This window comes from Budorcas taxicolor, chromosome 11 (genome assembly GCF_023091745.1).
Source record: "Budorcas taxicolor isolate Tak-1 chromosome 11, Takin1.1, whole genome shotgun sequence".
NCBI classification, from domain to species: domain Eukaryota; kingdom Metazoa; phylum Chordata; class Mammalia; order Artiodactyla; family Bovidae; genus Budorcas; species Budorcas taxicolor.
In genome coordinates, this window is record NC_068920.1 from 147,787,692 (window position 1) to 147,808,687 (window position 20,996).

At 44.4% G+C, this 20,996-nt stretch overlaps 1 protein-coding gene across 1 annotated transcript in view; it reads left to right on the forward strand.

The window, feature by feature from the left end:
- The window catches only part of MBOAT2 (membrane bound O-acyltransferase domain containing 2), a 102,036-nt gene extending 81,530 nt beyond the window's left edge, over positions 1-20,506 (forward strand). Inside the window, exons 5-13 of the mRNA XM_052649189.1 lie at positions 2,720-2,775; positions 3,328-3,382; positions 7,256-7,439; positions 12,501-12,693; positions 13,258-13,361; positions 14,294-14,358; positions 15,644-15,776; positions 17,335-17,486; positions 19,903-20,506. Coding sequence (XP_052505149.1) covers positions 2,720-2,775; positions 3,328-3,382; positions 7,256-7,439; positions 12,501-12,693; positions 13,258-13,361; positions 14,294-14,358; positions 15,644-15,776; positions 17,335-17,486; positions 19,903-20,128 — 1,168 coding nt within the window. The 3' untranslated portion in view covers positions 20,129-20,506. The remainder of the gene's footprint in view (positions 1-2,719; positions 2,776-3,327; positions 3,383-7,255; positions 7,440-12,500; positions 12,694-13,257; positions 13,362-14,293; positions 14,359-15,643; positions 15,777-17,334; positions 17,487-19,902) is intronic.
- The last annotated feature ends 490 nt before the right edge of the window (positions 20,507-20,996 follow it).

Sequence of the window (20,996 nt, forward strand, 5' to 3'; positions counted from 1 at the left end):
CACCTTCCCCTCTGCTTGACTCTCCTGAGCTCTTATGAGTTTGTTTATCCTGTGCCAAACTTTTTTTACTTTGATTTATCAAATACTCCTTCACAGTCACTCCGCGATAATTTTGTCTTCTGTCATTTTATTCTCACATTCACCACTCCCTGACGCCAGCCCATGACAGGTTGGACCAGAGGCTGTGGAATGACAACCCCTTTAAAACCAGAGGAAATATTCAGGCTTAATGATTATCTGTTAAGGAAACAGTAGGTGATGTGAGACGTTTTTGCAAACCAGTCGGAACTTTGAGCCCAGTTACTTGGCAGGTAGAACTTCCCAGGTGGCACAGTGGTAAAGAATCCGGCCGCCAGTGCAGGAGACATCAGTTTGATCTCTGGGTCGGGACGATCCCCTGGAGAAGGAAATGGCAACCCACTCTAGTATTCTTGCCTGGAGAATCCCATGGACAGAGGAGCATGGTGGGCTACAGTTCCTGTGGTCCACAACAGTCGGACATAGCTTAGCGACTGAATATGTGCATGCACGCACACACACACACATAGCATGTAGCGAAGGTGCAGAGGTGAATAGGGCAGGGTTCCTGCTGTTAAGTAGTCGATGAGTTTCGTGGTGACCAAAAAATAAGCCAATAACTACAGAATAGTCTGGTGACTGTTTTCAAGCACAGAGAGTGGACATGAGGGAGGGAGTCTAATCAACTTACATAAGGAGTGATGGGTCTTGAGTGGGCACCCAGAAGGTTGGGTTTACGTGGTAGTTTAGAAATACTCACCCAGCACATATCCTGGGCCAGGCACTGTGCTCGGCGCTGGGGGGTCAGTGGTGAAAAAGACCATTCGCTCCCTGTCGCATGAACCTGCTAAAGAGTGCAGACAGCTTTTAAAGCCCCTTCGTAACTGGGTAAATGAAGCATCCGTGAGTGTGAGAAATTCTTTGAAGAAAGCAAACAGGAAGCTAAGTTGAAGTGAAAGGTGTGTGTCCCATTTGGGCAGAAGTGGCTTCCTGCGGTGGGGGGGTACAGCTGCCCACGGGCCTCTTGTGCAAAGTGACTGTTAAGCTGAGACTTGAAGCAGGAGATGGGCCGCCCTTGCAGAGCAGCTCCAGGGAGTGTGGTCTGGGTGGAGGCCAGCATTTGGAGAGAGTGGAGTATTTGTATGTGTTCCGCCTTCTTCTTCTTCTTTTTAACATTTATTTGTGTATGTTTGGCTGTGGTGGGTCTGCATTGCTTCACGGGCTGTTCTCTAGTTGTGTCAGGCAGAGCCTACTCTAGTTGTAGAGCACGAGCATCTCATTGCGAGGATGCTTCTCGTTGCGAGGACTTATCTAGTTGCAGATCACAGGCTTAGTAGTCATGGCACACAGGCTTCATTGCCCTGTGGCATGTGGGATCTTCCCTGGACCAGGGATCAAACTTGTGTCTCCTGCATGGCAGGCAGAGTCTTTCCACTGAGCCAAACTGGGGAAACCCTGCTTCCGCATTCTTTCCGCCCCTGTGAGGGAGCATAGTTCTTAGATCCAGCAGTACAGCCTCGCAGCACCCAGTCCCCCAGCTCAGCTCACTTTCATGAGAGCCTGCACTCTGCATGCCTGGGTCTCCCAGGTGGCCAGTGGGCACAGTGAGAGCATACATGCAAAAAGCACATATAAATATTTGCCTTTGGGAAACATCTGATACACATGAACTGAGCAGTTTAGTATGTCACTGAGTTGAAAAAGAAATTTATTATTTTATTGGTTGTTTTTATGATGTTTTAAGGTGATGTGAGAATTAAAATCCAGAGCGAAGGGTATCTTCTTATTCCTTTTTGAGCTAAACTATGAAATGAATTTAGGCAGGTGGGAAAAATGATCCTTTTCCCCTGGAGAAATCGAAGTTTCAAGGAATTTTTTGTAATCCTCAAAGGCATGTAAACTATCTTCCAAGGTTAAAACGGCAGCTGGTTGTTGAAAGCAGCCTGGGGGAGCGTTTGGCTGAGGAATAATCTCCCGAGAGAGAGTGGTGTTCACCTCGGAACAGACTTTGAAGGGAACCAAAGAAGAAGTTTCTCCCGCTGGTACTTTGAGTTTAAGAGCAGTCATCATGTGACGGGGTCTCTATGAGATCTTGTCTGTTAGGTGAGGGGGGAGTGACCTGCAAGCTCTTGGGGCCGAGCTCTGTGTATCTCATGCCAGTGGTGGTTCAGTTGCTAAGTTGCGTCAGACTCTTTGTGACCCCGTGGACTGCAGCATGCCCCCCCGTCCCCCACTCCTCTGTCCTCCAGTGTCTCCTGGAGCTTGCTCAAACTCATGTCCATTGAGTCGTTGATGCCATCCAACCATCTCATCCTCTGTTGTCCCCTTCTCCTCCTGCCCTCAGTCTTTCCCAGCATCAGGGTCTTTTCCAGTGATTTGGCTCTTGGCATCAGGTGGCCAAAGTATTGGAGCTTCAGGTTCAGCATTATGGGTTAGATTATGCCCTCTTAAAAGATGTGTTGAAATCCTATCCTCACAGTCTCCTGTAGAGGACAAGCCTCTTCTTAAAGCAAAGCAGAAAGCCCAGATTCCCTGTCTTCCGTCCCTTCCCCAGACTCAGCAGCCCTGGAGTTCTGTCTTCAGAATCCCCTGGGGTCTTTCTTCATGTCAGGATTTTGCAGTCATATAAGCAGAATAAACTCTTTCATATATCATAAGTATCGTTTTAAATTTCTGCTTTTAAAATATTTTTTTTTCACAGCCCAATGATGATAATTACCCAGAAGATCACTAGTTTGGCTTATGAAATTCATGATGGTAAGAATTTGGAAATTAATCTTTCATCACTGAAAAAGTCATATTCTAACCACCTTTTGTTTGAGAGATTACCATAACTTTCTGCTGTTTGTTAGAGGAAGGAAATGGAGGGAGGGAAGATAGGAAAAATACTGAATTCTGCTTTGGCTTCCCTGGTGGTTCAGATGGTAAAGAATCCGACTGTAATGCAGCAGACGTGGGTTCGATCGCTGGGTTGGGAAGATCCCATGGAGAAGGGAATGACTATGCACTCAGTATTTTTGCCTAGAGAATCCCATGGACAGAGGAGCCTGGTGGGCTGCAGAAGTCGTGGGGACACAACTCTAAGGTTTCTAAAGTGTGCTCACTTTGCTTCACTATTTATTCTTAATTTTACATTCAGTTCAGTGACAGAGCCTGTGCTGTATTGAGAAAGAAAGGGACCAGTTATACCAAAATTGGGATTATGGCATGAATTTCAAATGAAGAAAGTGATGCACGTGTGAATGGGAAGAAGTACGCTTCTTTTCTTGGGAGAAAGCGTAACTGATAAATTGTCTTTTTATTTCTCAGGGATGTTTCGGAAGGATGAAGAGCTGACTCCGTCACAGAGGGGATTAGCGGTCAGGTACGTGCCTATAAATCGTCTCCCACCAAAGTTCCTGCTGTCTCTGCCAGGACACCCGTGTACTCAAGGCCAAGGCTGACTTGTCCTCCTCGAGGCTCTTAGTTCACGAGAACCAAACCTTCCTCCCTCTGCAGCAAGTCTGGTTGGGCTAGGCCTGCCTTCATAGGCACCCACTGAATATTATCATCATACCTCCTGTGTACCATATCCTGACTCCCGAGAGGCTCTGAGTTCCCCAAAGACAGGAAGACTGCATGGTCTTCATGTAGTAATTATGAGTAATAACTGCAGCTACCATTTGTAGACCAGTGACTTGATAGCAGGTCCTGGGGTGCGATATGTTAATATAGCACAAAGATGCCTTGTTTTGAAATAATGAAGAACCAGCAGGATATTCACCTTGCTATTTGGGGAATTCCTTCTGCAGTAGGCTGCTATGTCATTTATTGTGGTCCCCTATGGATTCATCTAAGGACTAGCTTAATTTCTTGGTGGGGCCTGCCTTAATCTAATATAATTAGAGATAAGGCACTCATTTTATTTGAAGAAAAGCATCCCGCAAGCACCTTGTTTCCTGTAAATCTGGGACTAATATATGCATGGCTGTCAAAAGAAGGAGATTGTGTAGTAGGAGGCCCTGCCCAAAGTGGTCACCTTTGATCCCAGGTTGTATGTCTTGAGAATCTTCTTATACTTTCCCCATCTTTAAAATTACTCTTTTGATGCTCACTACAGCCAGTCTTTATAGATCAGTAAATATGCACTTGAATTTATTTGTTTGGTGAGAGGTTAGCTTGATCTGGGCTCTGTGATCCATATGAGTCCTTGTCCATCCCAGGAACTTCTCGTGAATAGATACTCCCTCCTAGGTGGCCACCTGGCAAGACCCCAGAGCTGGTTAAATTCAACCCTCTGCTTGTCTGAATAGTGGAAGGAGGCAGAGAGGACTCTTTTCAGATTTGCTACCCAAACGTAAAATCACAGAGCTCATTGATGCCCACAGTTCTCTCACATTTCCACGCACAGTTGATATCAAATCAATGTTTATGGAACGAAGAATGAGTCTTCCATTGATACCATAATTAGAGTATTACAGTTATGCTCAGTTCGAATTTTAATTGCATGTATTACAGTTATCAGCTTCTTTCCTAACATGACTTGTCGTTTGATATGACAGTTGAGCCAGAAATGACTTCAGCAAGTTTCATAAATCAGAATTTTCTCCCGTCCTTCCTAATTGTGATACATTGTTGGATGCGGTAAGATGAGCTGTGGCTTAGATAACCTGGCGTTGTTCTGGTCTTGAAGTAAGCAGTGTTGAAAATGAGGCTCTGTGCTGGAGCATAACGGGCTCTTTGCAGCTTTGTGACGACGGGGCACTTGTGCTGTGTGTGAGGTGGTGATAAAGTCTCTAACTCAGCCCAACGTGGGAAGAACTATGAGGGAAAATCTGCCAGAAACGCCTTGCTCCCATCTTTTCTGAGTCCTCAAGAAAAAGTACTTAAGGTTCTAAGCAATTTGAAATGTAGAAAGGTGGCTCAGTGGTAAAGAATCCGCCTGCCAAGCAGGAGATGTGGGTTTGACCTGTATGCGAGACAGCAAAAGAGACACAGATGTATAGAACAGTCTTTTGGACTCTGTGGGAGAGGGAGAGGGAGGGATGATTTGGGAGAATGGCATTGAAACATGTATAATATCATATATGAAACGAATCGCTAGTCCAGGTTAGATGCAGGATACAGGATGCTCGGTGCTGGTGCACTGGAATGACCCAGAGGGATGGTACGGGGAGGGAGGAGGGAGGGGGGTTCAGGATGGGGAACATGTGTACACCCGTGGCGGATTCATGTTGATGTATGGCAAAACCAATACAATATTGTAAAGTAATTAGCCTCCAATTAAAATAAATAAATTTATATTAAAAAAGAAAGAGATGTGGGTTCGATAACCTGGGTTGGGAAGATCCCCTAGAAAAGGAAGTGGCAACCCACTCCAGTGTTCTTGCCTGGGAAATCCCATGGACAGAGGAGCCTGGAGGGCTATAGTCCATGGGTCACAAAAGAGTTGTACATGACTGAGCAACTGAACAACAACAACAAAGTGTAGAAAAATTTAAAAGGCATTTTGAGTTAAGTGGTGACTTAGCTGGGTGTCAGGTGGACCAGAGCACTGTTTTCTCTTTGTTTTATTTTTATAAAAATATTTATGAGGAGGTTCTGTTGACCCTTTTTGGTCACAGAAAGCGTTTGCGTGTTTTTTTAGGAGATCACGTGTCATCTTAGAGAGGCAGGTGGGGCTATAACACGTTTAAGAGCCTCTTTTTCATCCCCAGCTGTAGCTGCTCTTTTATTTGTGGTGGTTTATGGTTGTCAGTAGATGGCAGACTTGACAGATGGAGCTGTTTATATCTATATAATATATATATGTATTTTTTTAAATTTGGCTGCAGCAGGTCCTCTTTGCACATGTGGGATCTCTAGTTGTGGTCCAGGGACTTAGTTGCTCCGTGGCGTGTGGGATCCTAGTTCAATCCCTGGCCAGGGACGGAACCCTCATCCCCTGTATTGCAAGGCAGATTCTTAACCCCTGGACCACCAGGGAAGTCCCAGGGGTGGTTTTAAGGTATTAAAAATGCACACTTCTGATGCATTTTCATAGTGTCCTGTGTTACTGGTTTTCTCCAGGTTTCCTGCATCGAGAGCTGGAATGCTTGGTACACTTTAGATACCACGTGCCATTTGGACGGACCTGAGAGCAACTGAATTAAAAATGTTGGGAGACATGCTTGACTCCTTCTCCCTCGCTCCCCACCCCCATCCATCAGCAGACCCCAGGGCTGTGCTGCCAGGCTGTACTCAGACGCTGTCCCCTGCATGGATCCAGCCCTGTCACCTCCCCCTGGATCCCACATCCTCCTGCCTGGTGGTCCCTCCTCCACCCTCCTCTCTCCACACACACGGGCTCGAGGGGTTCTTTTGAAAACATAGGTATTGGAAACCCTACTGTAGTAAAGAAAAGAATGGCAACCCACCTCAATAGTCTTACTTGAGAAATCCCATGGACAGAGGAGCCTGGTGGCTACAGTCCATGGGGTTGCAAAGAGTCGCAAAATGACTGAGCCCCCTACACCACCACCACCACCACCACTGTAGTTTTTCAGCACAGTCTGAATAAAATCTGAAGCTTCCACCATGGCTTGTAAGGCAGGCCCTGTGTTCCCCACCTCGGCATACTGACATCCCTCCTGCCTTCCCAGCTCAGCTCCTCCAACTGCACTGGCCTCCCTGCGCCTGGACCTGCCCCAGCTCTTTGCTCCCTGTCCCTGGAGTCCTGGTCCTGGACATTCACACGACTCCCTTACTCATCTCATGATCAGAGAAGCCTTCCTGGCTTGTTAATAAAATGCCCCCTTCCCCTGGTAGCACTTAGCTGTCTGTTTTTTATTCTTGATTTTCTGCAGCTGTTGTGTAAGTTCTCTGCAGAATCCCCCTGTGGTATTTACTGCTGTGTCTCTAGACCCAGGAGCATGGGTACACACAGATTTGTTGAGTGAGTGAGTGAGTGATTGACTATTAAGAGATGAATCTTCTGCCCTATCTTGTCCACCTTGACTTTGTTTCTTCATGAGGAAATCAGTTAGAAACGCTTTGTCGTGGCTCATAAAGACCCGGATGGAAACTCTTTTATCCAGAAACACGACTGAGCATTCCTTCATCCTGAACCTTTAGATTCTTTTTGTTTGGAGGCAGATGAAAATCACAGCTTGCTTTATTTTGGAAATGGTAGGAGGAGTCGAGGTTGGAGCTGATCACTCCCGTCGCGTTTTCACAAAGCAAACGTCTGTCTTACACGTAGCGTTTCTCTTTGTTGCAGGCGCATGCCCAGCCTTCTGGAGTATTTAAGTTACAACTGTAACTTCATGGGTATCCTGGCAGGCCCGCTCTGCTCTTACAAAGACTACATCACTTTCATCGAAGGCAGATCGTACCATATGACGCAGTCAGGTGAAAATGGGAAAGAAGAGATACAGTACGAAAGGACAGAGCCATCACCAAATGTAAGACCTGGAGATTCATCTGCAGCATTTCTAGCATCTATTGATTAGCCTTGTTTATTTCAGGAGACCAGTGTTGTCATCTTTTCTTTAAAAAAAAATAAGATACCCATTTTTTTCTTTAAAAACGTTTTTCAAGGTAAATGACTCTTCACATAGTACCTAGTGGTGATGCCTTGTGGAAGTACAACCATGGTTAAAGAACAAAAGTAAGGTTACCTACGATGTAAGGAAATGCTTTATAGTCATGGAGTATTTTACAGAAAACCCTTATGAAAGGTCACTCTCCTCCATCAGGTTCTGAACACCATAAACAAGAGGTTGTTGACAACAGCATATATCACGATTTGAATATATTTTAAATTAAAATTCCAAGGGAATTCCCTGGTGGTCTAGTGGTTGGGACTCTTCACTTTTGGTGCCAACGCCCAGGTTCAATCCCTGGTCAGGGAACTAAGATCCTGCAAGCCACGTGGGTCCAGCCAAAGAAATGAAACCAAATAAATGTGTCTAACGATAAATTTCGGAGAAGGTAATGGCACCCCACTCCAGTACTGTTACCTGGAAAATCCCATGGATGGAGGAGCCTGGTAGGCTGCAGTCCATGGAGTCGCTAAGAGTCGGGCATGATTGAGTGACTTCACTTTCACTTTTCACTTTCATGCATTGGAGAAGGAAATGGCAACCCACTCCAGTGTTCTTGCCTGGAGAATCCCAGGGACTGGAGAGCCTGGTGGGCTGCCGTCTATGGGGTCGCAGAGTCGGACACGACTGAAGCGACTTAGCAGCAGCAGCAACAGCAATGATAAATTTAAGTTCCATATGTACATAGTTCACACAGTCAAACAGTGGGAGTTATTTACAGATCACTCAACGGCAGTAGGAAACTCTGTGATACGAGTGGGGTGTGGAGACTCTTTGAATGCCAGGTAGGTCGGTCAGGACCCTGTGGCCCGTTTGCTGGGGGCCTCCCAGTTGTCTTCAGCTGCATTAGTTAAGGTACAGGTGTGGCTGCTGAACCAAGGACCAAAATGACAGTGGTTTAAACAAGGTAGGAGTTGTATTCTTTCTCACTCAACAGCTCATGTGTCAGCGGTCCACGGATAACAGGGCAGCTCCGTGGGCTGGAGCTCCAAGTGCTCCCAGGTTTGCCGTCCATAGGGTGTTTCCCTCATCTCCATGGTCTAAGATGCTTGCCACAGAAGATATCCATGTTACCCGTGACCACATAGCTACACTCAGCTGCAGAGGAGACTATGATGTGTGACTTCAGCATGTCCAAACAGAAAATCCTTCACTGTTTAAGAAGTGGAGGATGGCTCCAGGGAACCCCTGTCAGTCTCTCCTGTGATGTCTGTAGGCATTTTTTCTGGGGCTGTTTGGGTTCTTGAGTGAAGACTTATCCTGTCTTCTTCACTGGGTGTCCAGACTTGACTGCTGGTCCCCGGAGCTGGGCACTGAGTGAAGAGGGGTTGGGGCTGGGCGGGTGCTGAAGGGTATCACATCCCAGGATGCATCACCCACGTCTCCACATTCATTCCAGCCCCGCTGTAGACCTGCGTCCCTAAACCTGGTTCTTCTCTGGTTAGGCTTCCCTGAGGGTTAACTTCTGACCTCCTGCCAGCATAGGGGAGGGGTTGTCCACCTGCTCAGTGGGAGGCCATGGGAACTGGGTGTTACACTTCCCAGCTTTAGGCCCCCTCACCTCCTGCCTTTCCAAGTTACTAATCCCACATTAGGATTAGGAAGCCTTCCTCAGCAACCAATGCAAAGAAATACAGGAAAACAACAGAATGGGAAAGACTAGATATCTCTTTAAGAAATTTAGAGATACCAAGGGAACATGTCATGCAAAGATGGGCTCGATAAAGGACAGAGATGGTATGGACCTAACAGAAGCAGAAGATATTAAGAAGGAGGTGGCGAGAATACACAGAAGAACTGTACAAAAAAGATCTTCACAACCAAGATAATCACGATGGTGTGATCACTCACCTAGAGCCAGACATCCTGGAATGTGAAGTCAAGTGGGCCTTAGAAAGCATCAGTACGAACAAATCTAGTGGAGGTGATGGAATTCCAGTTAAGCTATTTCAAGTCCTGAAAGATGATGCTGTGAAAGTGCTGCACTCAATATGCCAGCAAATGTGGAAAACTCAGCAGTGGCCACAGGACTGGAAAAGGTCAGTTTTCATTGCAATCCCAAAGAAAGGCAATGCCAAAGAATGTTCAAACCACTGCATCCCACATGCTAATAAAGTAATGCTCAAAATTCTCCAAGCCAGGCTTCAGCAATACGTGAACCGTGAACTTCTAGATGTTCAAGCTGGTTTTAGAAAAGGCAGAGGAACCAGAGATCAAATTGCCAACATCCACTGGATCATGGAAAAAGCAAGAGAGTTCCAGAAAAACATCTATTTCTGCTTTATTGACTATGCCAAAGCCTTTGACTGTGTGGATCACAATAAACTGTGGAAAATTCTGAAAGAGATGGGAATACCAGACCACCTGACCTGCCTCTTGAGAAACCTATATGCAGGTCAGAAAGCAACAGTTAGAACTGGACCTGGAACAACAGATTAGTTCCAAACAGGGAAAGGAATACGTCAAGGCTGTATATTGTCACCCTGCTTATTTAACTTATATGCAGAGTACATCATGAGAAACGCTGGGCTGGAAGAAGCACAAACTGGAATCAAGATTGCCAGAAGAAATATCAATAACTTCAGATATGCAGATGATACCACCCTTATGGCAGAAAGTGAAAAGGAACTAAAAAGCATGTTGATAAAAGTGAAAGAGGAGAGTGAAAAAGTTGGCTTAAAGCTCAACATTCAGAAAATGAAGATCATGGCATCTGGTCCATCACTTCATGGGAAATAGATGGGGAAACAGTGGACACAGTGTCAGACTTTATTTTTGTGGGCTCCCAAATCACTGCAGATAGTGATTTCAGCCATGAAATTAAAAGATGCTTACTCCTTGGAAGGAAAGTTATGACCAGCCTAGATAGCATATCGAAAAGCAGAGACATTACTTTGCCAACAAAGGTCCGTGTAGTCAAGGCTATGGTTTTTCCAGTGGTCATGTATGGATGTGAGAGTTGGACTGTGAAGAAAGCTGAGTGCCGAAGAATTGATGCTTTTGAACTGTGGTGTTGGAGAAGAGCCTTGAGAGTCCCTTGGACTGCAAGGAGATCCAACCAGTCCATTCTGAAGGAGATCAGTCCTGGGATTTCTTTGGAGGGAATGATACTGAAGCTGAAACTCCAGTACTTTGGCCACCTGATGAGAAGAGTTGACTCATTGGAAAAGACTCTGATGCTGGGAGGGATTGGGGGCTGGATGAGAAGGGGACGACAGAGGATGAGATGGCTGGATGGCATCACTGACTCGATGGACATGAGTTTGAATAAACTCTGGGAGTTGGTGACGGACAGGGAGGCCTGGCCTGCTGCAATTCATGGAATCGCAAAGAGTGAATCCCACATTGGCTCAGCTGTTTAAGGGGTGTCCTGGGTGTGTGTGCCAGCTGGTGTTTGAGGTCAGGTATGTTACTTTAGGGTTTCCCAGGTGGCTCAGTGGTAAAGAATGCTCCTGCCAATGCAGGTGACATGGGTGCAATCCCTGGGTCAGGAAGATCCCCTGAAGGAGGAAGTGGCACCCCACTCCAGTACTCTTGCTGGGAAATCCCATGGACGGAGGAGCCAGGTGGGCTACAGTCCATGGGGTTGCAAAGAGTCAGACGAGACTGGGCACAAGCACGTAATGGCTTCTGTTACGTTAACTGTTTTTAAACTGAGACCTAGAAACTAGGGTGCGCAGTCTAAGGGCCCTGGTATTTCTCATTATGTTACTAAAAGGATACAGCCAATATTTAGGTTCATGTGTGAGGTCATTTGGTTCATCTCACTTCATTTATAATTGTAATTTTTCTCTAATTACCTGCTGCAAATCTCTTTCTATTCAGACATGTAGCTTAGGTATTTTGGAGGTGGAGGGTGAAGGAAAGGTAGCCTTACTTTCCTAGAGAAAGCTTTGAAAGACGACCAGGAAAATGAGAATAAGAACAGCTTCAGCAAAGAGCCCTTTACCGTCCAGTGTCTCCTGACAAGCAGCCCGAGAATGAATAAAGCTTTTTTTGTGCAGGAATAAAGTGCGGGAATCTGGCACGTGCTCTCACTCCTGCCTTTGAGCCTTGCTTTTGGCCCCGTTACAGAAAGTGTTAAAGAAGTGTTTATCTGCGAATTACTGCAGTTAGTTGGAATATTATTTGATTCCTGTGTGGGACACTAATCAAAGTATTTTGTTTCATTCTTTCATCTGGATCTGGCCTCTTCTTTCGTCTACTTCTTTCTTTCCCTCCATAGGCTGTAGAATCTCCTTTATATAGAATCAGATTGAAATAGTCTGGCTTCCTGAAAACACAAAAACGCCATGAGTTGGGTTCTCTGGAGGTAATTTAACCTTACCGGAATAAAGTAAAAGTCTGCCTTTTCTTTCCATCGGAATCTTTTGTATAGGGCTTTTGTTTTCTTACTTGTGTTGCTCTTTTAGTTTTATCATCTTGAACAAAATTGTATAAAAGAACTTTCAGGTTTAAAGAAATGTAAAAGTTGTTTATTGTAAAAATAGTTTCCATGAAATACCTAGAACTTGGAAAGCAGGGAAAAGGCACAGTGGAAAAAAATAAACCGTACGTGTGAGTGTGATCATATAAAAATCGCTACCCAAACTTATTAATGGTAACATTTTTACATAGTCATCCTATATACCTGTGTTTGCTTTTAGATTGTTATTTTTTTAAATTACTGAAAGTCCTGCGAATACAAATTGGTGTTTCTGGTGTGATCTGAGCCATGACCCAGAGGTAGACATAAGGCTTTGCATATTCAACCTGTGAGGCAGTGAAGGCTTTAAATGCTGAGCATGACGAGAGTTCAGGACTTTTGACTGAGTTATACAAGCTAAATAACTATATTCAGAGTGAGTCATCTGGTAATAATACGTGGAAGGAAGTAAAAGGAGTACGGATTAGTTTTATGACAACTTGTCTTGCTTTCAGGTCGCAGTTATTCAGAAACTCTTAGTCTGTGGACTTTCCTTACTGTTCCACTTGATCATCTCTAAGATGTTACCTGTGGAGTACAACATTGATGCGCATTTTCAGGCCACAGCTTCATGGCCGACCAAGGTGATCTATCTCTACGTCTCTCTCTTGGCTGCCAGACCCAAGTACTATTTTGCATGGACGTTAGGTAAGTAACGTGAATAGGCTTTGAATTAGCATTGGACGTGTCAGTAACCAGGAGGATGCCTTCTTGAGGATGTGTAGTTCAGGACCGATGAGAAAAACTAGGGTCATCTCTGCAGGAGAAACAAACCTCACAGTTCATGTCCTGTGTACAAGGACTGATCCTGAAAACTGTTGAAAAGTGACACTCCAGTTGTTTCCGACTCTTGGCAACCCCATGGACTGCAGCCCCGCCAGGCTTCTCTGTCCATGAGAGTTCCCAGGCAAGAATACTGGAATGGGTAGCTATTCCCTTCTCCAGGGGATCTTCCCGACCCAGGGATCAGAACCCAGGTCTCCCGCATTGCAGGGAGATTCTTTACCGTCTGAGCCACCAGGGAAGCCCTAAAAACTGTTAGATCCTAAAAGCTGGAGCAAGGCCCATTTTATTATAGTATCAGATAAAATGAGAATAAGTCCACTTTAATAGAATTCAAGGGCATAGTCTATGATAACATACGTCTTCTGGGGCAGCACGGCAGTTTGTCACACAGGTTCGTAACACTTCCTTTTCCGTCGTGTCCTGCAGCTGACGCCATCAACAATGCGGCGGGCTTTGGATTCAGAGGGTATGACGAAAATGGAGCTGCCCGTTGGGACCTAATTTCCAATCTGAGGATCAAGCAAATAGAGGTTAGTGCAGCATCAAGCAGTCAGTCACTGCAGGATTCTTAAGTGGCATAACTTGCTTTCGTAGATTACAACTGATATTCCAAGAGTGGTGCTGAAAGATTTGCAATAATCTCACTCTTTTCACTCAGCCAGTATTTGTCAGTCATCAGCTATGTGCCCCAGGCCATGGGGATCTGGTGAATAAGGCCCTTCTGGGCTTGAATCCAGTTCAGGTTACAGAGATACAGAAAGACGGGCTGTGATCAGAGAGGCAGAGCGGTCCAGCTTGGACTAGTGGCCCAGGGAAGGCGTCCTGGAGGAAATGATGCTGTAGGCTGAGTTCTTAGTAGGAGGCAGCCAGGTGCTCCAGTCAAGGGTGGCAGCCCAAGGTTGGGGGCAGGGTCGTGGTCCTTGTTGTTACCTAGCGGTACTGACAGGTGAAGCTGGAGGAATAGAGGCCCTGCTGAGCACAGTCTTAGAGGCTTGAGTGAGGGGCTGGGAAGGTAGGAAGATGTGCAGACGACTCCTCCCGGGGAGCAGGTCCAGAGGGCCTCAGACTCCCCAAAGTGGGGTAGGTGAGGGGCTAAAGGAGGTGAGGGCACAGGGGGCTGTGCCAGTAGGGGGGCATCCAGGCTGTGCCCAGTGACCGGCCACTGCTGTTTATTCATGTGCTCTGCAGGAGTGTCTTGGGATGATTCCACGATGGCCCCTGTAAGTGTTATTAACACACAGGAGAAAACGGCAAGAAGTCCTTATAGGGAGAACACCTTATAGGTGTTCCCCACAGTAAACTCCTTTTGTAGAATGATACTCCATTAGAAAGCAGTATTTAGGAAAGAGACCACACCCCACTGTCACTGTCAAGGGTGTACTCTTAGGCCAGTAAAATGTTGCTTACCTTTTAAAGCTTCATTATTTTGTTTGCCGAAGAAAAAAGTTGCTTTGTTTTTCAGATGTCAACAAGTTTGAAGATGTTTCTCGATAATTGGAATATTCAGACAGCTCTTTGGCTCAAAAGGTAAGCTCCTTCCAGAACCATCTTCAGCTATGCTTTGGCCTCTGAGTCTTGAGACTGAGCTTCACTGGGTTCACATTCTTGATTAGATTAAATTAAATGAACGCTGTGACTTTGTGTTAATGAGGAAACACACTTACTGTCCTCCAAAGCAGGGTGGTACCAAGCCTGAGAACTGTTTAGCCTTAAGTCCTAAATGTGGCTACCACAGACCTCTCCACTTGCCTGTAAAGGTGCCCACTGAGGTCTGAAATCGCCAGTACGTCCCTCATTCATGGGAGATTTGACCAAACAAAAGTGGCTACATAACCACCATATGTATGCATTAGATTTTCCACAATAGTTCAACTATTCCAGTACAATAGACCTTTATATGTTGGGTGCAGGATCTGAAGACTGAACCTCTGCAGTTGGAATTCAAGGTCTTGTTAGAAACACGGCAGAGTAATCTCCACATGCTGATCCTTGTAGTGAGGATGATCATGAGAGGGCAGGAGGCGTGCAGGCACGGGGGTGCAGGGGGAGAAGAGGCACTTGAGTTAAGAATAATAAAGAGGTTGTCAGGAGCACAGGGGGAAGACAGAGGACTGATTACAGGATGCAAATTTAGGACAGTGCACAGAAACTCCCAGGGATCCTGTCTCCTTGTTTCCGATGGGATACTGCCAGGTTTTGAGTTTATTTCACAAAACACTGCTCTTGTGATAGGGGGACTCCAAGCACAATTCTCTGTGATGCCCTTTATTTATGACCAATAATGACCTTTACCTCTTGAAACACCCAAAATATACTCGCGTCACTTCATGGTGCCTTGAAGTCTCCCCAGTGGCTGCACATTTTCTGAGCTAATTGTTATGTTATTTTTGTTGTTATATTTTAAATTTCATACCTTAGGAAAATCTCATTTTCATATAAGTTCTCCACCTGTGACAGAAGACTTTTAAGCACAACCTGGTTCCCAATAGAGTACGGTTAGATCAATTGAAGGTCCTAAATGTTAGTGAAGAAAATAATAAAATAATGTAAGATAAGAGTAACTTTTATATTTATTAAAGTTTTTCTGTACATAGTATAGACACCCCACACACTAGAAATGATCATTTTGGTGATACCAGTAAGAAGACAGAAGTGAAAAATCTTTTTGTAAACCTCATAGTAGCCATAGTCTCCCTGAGGCTAATGGCCAAGCTAAGGTGTGGTTGTTTTCTTAAATCCTGACTGGGAGTGAAAGAAAGATGGTCCTGAGTGTGACAGGCTTCTTATCACTCATGTGTGTCGTGGTTTCCAGGGTGTGTTACGAGCGCGCCTCCTTGAGTCCCATCATCCAGACCTTCTTCCTCTCTGCCATTTGGCACGGGGTATACCCGGGCTATTACCTGACCTTTCTCACTGGAGTGCTGATGACGCTGGTGGCGCGAGCTGTGAGTATGGGGGACGCCTTCTCATCCTGCAGGGCCAATCACGTGGACTGGGGGCCTCGCTGCTTTGGCCGGGCCAGCCCTGAGCTCCGATGGGTGTGCCTGGCACATGTGTTGAGTGAGGCAGGCAGGCCCCACCCACACTCAGTTCATCTGAGAGGAAGGCACAGTAAAGTGAAGCACGGGAAAGCCAGGTGTGCCAGTTCTGAAAGAGATGGGAATACCAGACCACCTGACTTGCCTCTTGAGAAACCTATATGCAGGTCAGGAAGCAACAGTTAGAACTGGACATGGAACAACAGACTGGTTCCAAATAGGAAAAGGAGTACGTCAAGGCTGTATATTGTCACCCTGCTTATTTAACTCCTATGCAAAGTACATCATGAGAAACACTGGGCTGGAAGAAGCACAAGCTGGAGTCAAGACTGCTGGAAGAAATATCAATAACCTCAGATATGCAGATGACACCACCCTTATGGCAGAAAGTGAAAAGGAACTAAAAAGCATGTTGATAAAAGTGAAAGAGGAGAGTGAAAAAGTTGGCTTAAAGCTCAACATTCAGAAAAGGAAGATCACGGCATCCGGTCCCATCACTTCATGGCAAATAGATGGTGAAACAGTGGAAACAGTGTCAGACTTTATTTTTCTGGGCTCCAAAATCACTGCAGATGGTGGACTGCAGCCATGAAATTAAAAGATGCTTACTCCTTGGAAGGAAAGTTATGACCAACCTAGATAGCATATTCAAAAGCAGAGACATCAGTTTGCCAACAAAGGTCCGTCTAGTCAAGGCTATGGTTTTTCCAGTGGTCGTGTATGGATGTGAGAGTTGGACTGTGAAGAAAGCTGAGTGCCAAAGAATTGATGCTTTTGAACTGTGATGTTGGAGAAGACTCTTGAGAGTCCCTTGGACTGCAAGGAGATCCAGCCAGTCCATCCTAAAGGAGATCAGTCCTGGGTGTTCTTTGGAAGGACTGATGCTGAAGCTGAAACTCCAGTACTTTGGCCACCCGATGCGAAGAGTTGACTCATTGGAAAAGACTCTGATGCTGGGAGGGATTGGGGGCAGGAGGAGAAGGGGACGACAGAGGATGGCTGGATGGCGTCACCAACTCAATGGACATGAGTTTGGGTAAACTCCGGGAGTTGGTGAGGGACAGGGGAGGCCTGGCATGCTGTGATTCATGGGGTCGCAAAGAGTCAGACACAACTGAGGGACTGAAGTGAACTGACTGAAGCAATTGTTAACTTTGGCGGGGAAGCTTTTAATTTTGATACAATTTGAAATCCACAGAAAAGTTATAAAAAAGCTCCTCTGTGCTCTTCACTCAGATTCACACGTTTTGCCCCCATGCTTCACCATGCTTTTTCCATAGTTTTTATATCTATTTATAAGTGTATTAGTTTTCTCTCAACCAGCTTTGCCCATAGTAACAGTACCGTTTTAGATGCCCAGCAGCAATGTATGAGAGTTTCATCTATTCCACGTCCTTGAAACAGTTGATGGAGTTGGTGTGATTCCATAAGCATTGTTAAAGATGAATATTTCTCTTTATTTCAGGTGAGAAATAACTTTAGACATTATTTCCTCGAACCTCCCCAGCTGAAATTTTTGTACGATGTTATAACATGGATAGCAACTCAGATAACAATAAGTTACACAGTTGTGCCATTTGTACTTCTTTCTGTAAAACCTTCACTCATGTTTTACAGGTAAGTGGTAACTCTTAACAAATGTGCCATTGGAAATTTGTAAAAAATTTTATTGAAATATAGTTAGTGTGTATATTTTCATTCCAGCCTCCTAATTTATTTCTCCCCTGTGCCCTTTCCCTTAGGTAACCAACCATAGGTTTGCTTTCTGCGTTTGTGAGTTGATTCCTGTTTTGTAAATATCAATAAGTTCATTTGTATCATATTTTGAAATTTAGGAAAGCTTTTTGCTTTTAGGTAGAATAGAAAAATAGAACCCAACTTATTTCTTGCAGTTAAGTGCATTGTCAGTTACTTTTACATCTTAAATCTAGCAGTCTCAAGTTTATTTATGGAATGATTAACACCGTTCAGACTTGAGATAAGAGTGTGACTTAGAGGGCTATCACCTGGGTACCCACTGCTTTAGATCTCTCAAAAGTTTCACTGGAAAGTGGAGCTCTTCTTTCTACACTTGGACATGAACTGCATGGTTGTGGCAATCATTTCATGACATAGAACAGATTGAATCATTGTGTTGCACACCTGAAGCTAATAGTGTTACTTGTCAGTTATTTCTCAATTTAACAGAGAGAGAGAGACATCAGGCTAGCTTTGACCCATGGGCCAAGGCTGCTCACCCCTGCTCAAGAGCCAAGGGTGGTGAGAGCCCCCTGCTCGAAAGCCAAGGTTTGGGGGTTTGTATGTTATAGCAGATGCTTATGAGTCACTGGAGATATTTTAGGGGCGGAAGTAAATACTGGGTTGGCCAGAAAGTTCATTCAGGTTTTTCAAATGGACTTTTTTTGCCAAGGCAGTATATTCTCTGATGGTCACCAGAAACTTTTAATAAAGTCCATGGACCAAGAGTTTAGGCTATCAGACCACTAACTTCAAAAGAAAAGGAAAACCTATAGAAGATGAACAATAAAAAATATGATGAAGTAGTTAAAAAAGTATAGCTTATTCTTTATAACAAATTATTCTCTTAATTTCTTCAATCAAAAGATAATCAGTTGCTTAAATTTCACTGTGGGTGCCCTTTTCACTCTTACGGTTCATTGGTACATCGTCAGCTCTTGTTGATGTTGTTTAGCCGCTCGGTCAGGCACGACTCTTTGATCCCATGGGCTGTAGCCCATCAGACTTCTCTGTTCATGGGATTTCCCAGGCAAGAATAATAGAGTGGGTTGCCATTTCCTTCTCTAGAGGAATTATTGTCATCTCTACATGATAGAAATTATTATTTTGAATTCCATATTTTATCTATCTGTCTTCTCTCCCTCACCCACCAAATTCACCTCCCCCGTATTAGATAGTGATCTGTCTGAGATCAAAAGCTTTATTCTTTCATAAATTCCTTATTACCCTAGCATTTAGAATGACAGCAAGAGTATATGGTCACAGAATTATTGAATTGAATATGATAAGAGTCATACAGGAAGACATAAGTAACTCCTGTTAGAATTTTTCATTTTAACAGAATTATTACATATATTTAAATGTGATTGAGCTATTGATTGGATATTCTGTCTCAGGAACATTGAGATTTACAGCTATAGAAGCAGTAGGTCACATTGGTTTATATTTAATTTAAGGCATGATACTTCTAATAATATTGTTAATAATGTGACCTTTATTTTGTGACAGTTACGATCAAGAAGCTATATTGCTTATCTGTTACGTCACTGGGCTTCCGTGATAGCTCAGTTGGTAAAAGAATCTGCGTGCAACGCAGGAGACCCTGGTTCGATTCTTGAGGTCGGGAAGATCCACTGGAGAAGGCTACCCACTCCAGTATTCTTGGGCTTCCCTTGTGGCTCAGCTGGTAAAGATTCTGCCCACAATGTGGGAGACCTGGGTTCAGTCCCTGAGTTGGGAAGATCCCCTGGAGAAGGAAAGGCTACCCACTCCAGTATTCTGGCCTGGAGAATTTAATGGACTGTATAGTCTGTGGGGTTGCAAAGAGCCTGACGCGACTGATCGACTTTCACAGCAGCAACATGACATCACTGGAATATTTGTGACTTAATTAGGGGCAATATGTAGCAGGCAAGCCTTTTACGGTGTCTTTACCACCTGTATTCTTTACTCAGTATTTGACTCTGCAGACTTGAGAGATATTTTCAGATCTATACAGCTATTAATAAGTAAATTTTTATTTTTGTTTTATTTAGTTCTGGCCTTAGGACCCTTACAAAGGAATGTAATATGATGTCTAGTATCATGCTTGTAACTGGCCTAGGTTTGTACAGTGCTTTATAAATATCCATAGGCATACATGATTTGTGTTTCACCCAAGGGGGATTTTTCTTCTAGAATAATGTAATAAATATACACATCCTAAGGGGCTTGGGACAGTTGTGACAGATGTCAAATTAGGTCTTGTTAATTATCAGAATCTAATAAAGTGAACTTTTCCTTTGTTTTCTTTTAGCTCCTGGTATTACAGCCTTCACTTTGCTGGTATCTTAGTATTATTGTTGCTGCCGGTGAAAAAAACTCAGAAAGGAAAGAGTACACATGAAAACGTTCAGCTGTCACGATCCAAAAAGTTTGATGAAAGAGACAGTTCTTTGGGACAGAATAGTTTTTTCACAACAAACAGTGTTTGCAATCAGAATCAAGAAATAGCTTCTAGACATTCATCATTAAAGCAATGATGAGGAAAGTACTTTGACGGCTGTTTTCTGTATGTTAAGGGGAACCAATCTTAGCACCTTTCAAGGGGTCTGTGTCTGTTGGGGAAGGGATCACATGGGGGGAAATCAGCCAGTTTTAGGTAGGGAATCCCCTGTATACCAGCTGGGAAATGGAGCGAAATACCCCTCCCATGCCATGTCTGGTGGGCCACGCCTTATCAAAAAATATTTCCATTATTTCAATGGGCACTCAGGACCTCAGCATATGTCCATAGGGTTGTATGTGTGCCCTGTTGCTGAATGTACGCTGTGTGTCCCAAGGCACTGAAGAGAGGGAAGAATAATCATGTCACTCTGGATGACTGAGAAAAATTAACTTCTCCAAATGAACGTCTTGCCTTAAACCCTCTATTTCCTAAACTGTTGCTTCCTAAATGGTATTTTCAAGTGTGGCATTGTGTGAACGCTCTTTCACTATTTGATGTTGTGTGCTCCACAGGAATTCCAGAAGAATTTGAACAGGATTATTTAAGATTGTGGATACTTAAAAATGCAATAAACATCGCAGTATTTGAAGGGTTTTCCTAAAGTTTCTCAGATGACTACAGTATGTAGTAGAACTGTAAGCAGTGGCGGATGCCAAATTGTAGGTAGTTTATTTTCCTGGAGAATTTGATCACCCTGTGTCAGACAGAGAACCCTCAAGGAAGGACTCCTTAAACATAATGAAAGGTTGGTGATGTGATATTTTAAGCTTATTTTTCTTCAAAAAAGAAGATGACAAACGAAAGAAGGAAGGCATGAATGAAGCACTGCACGTGGCCCGTGGCACCTGTGTTCATACACACGCCTGCACGTGGCAGGGGTCCAAGGCTCAGTGGAAGTGCTC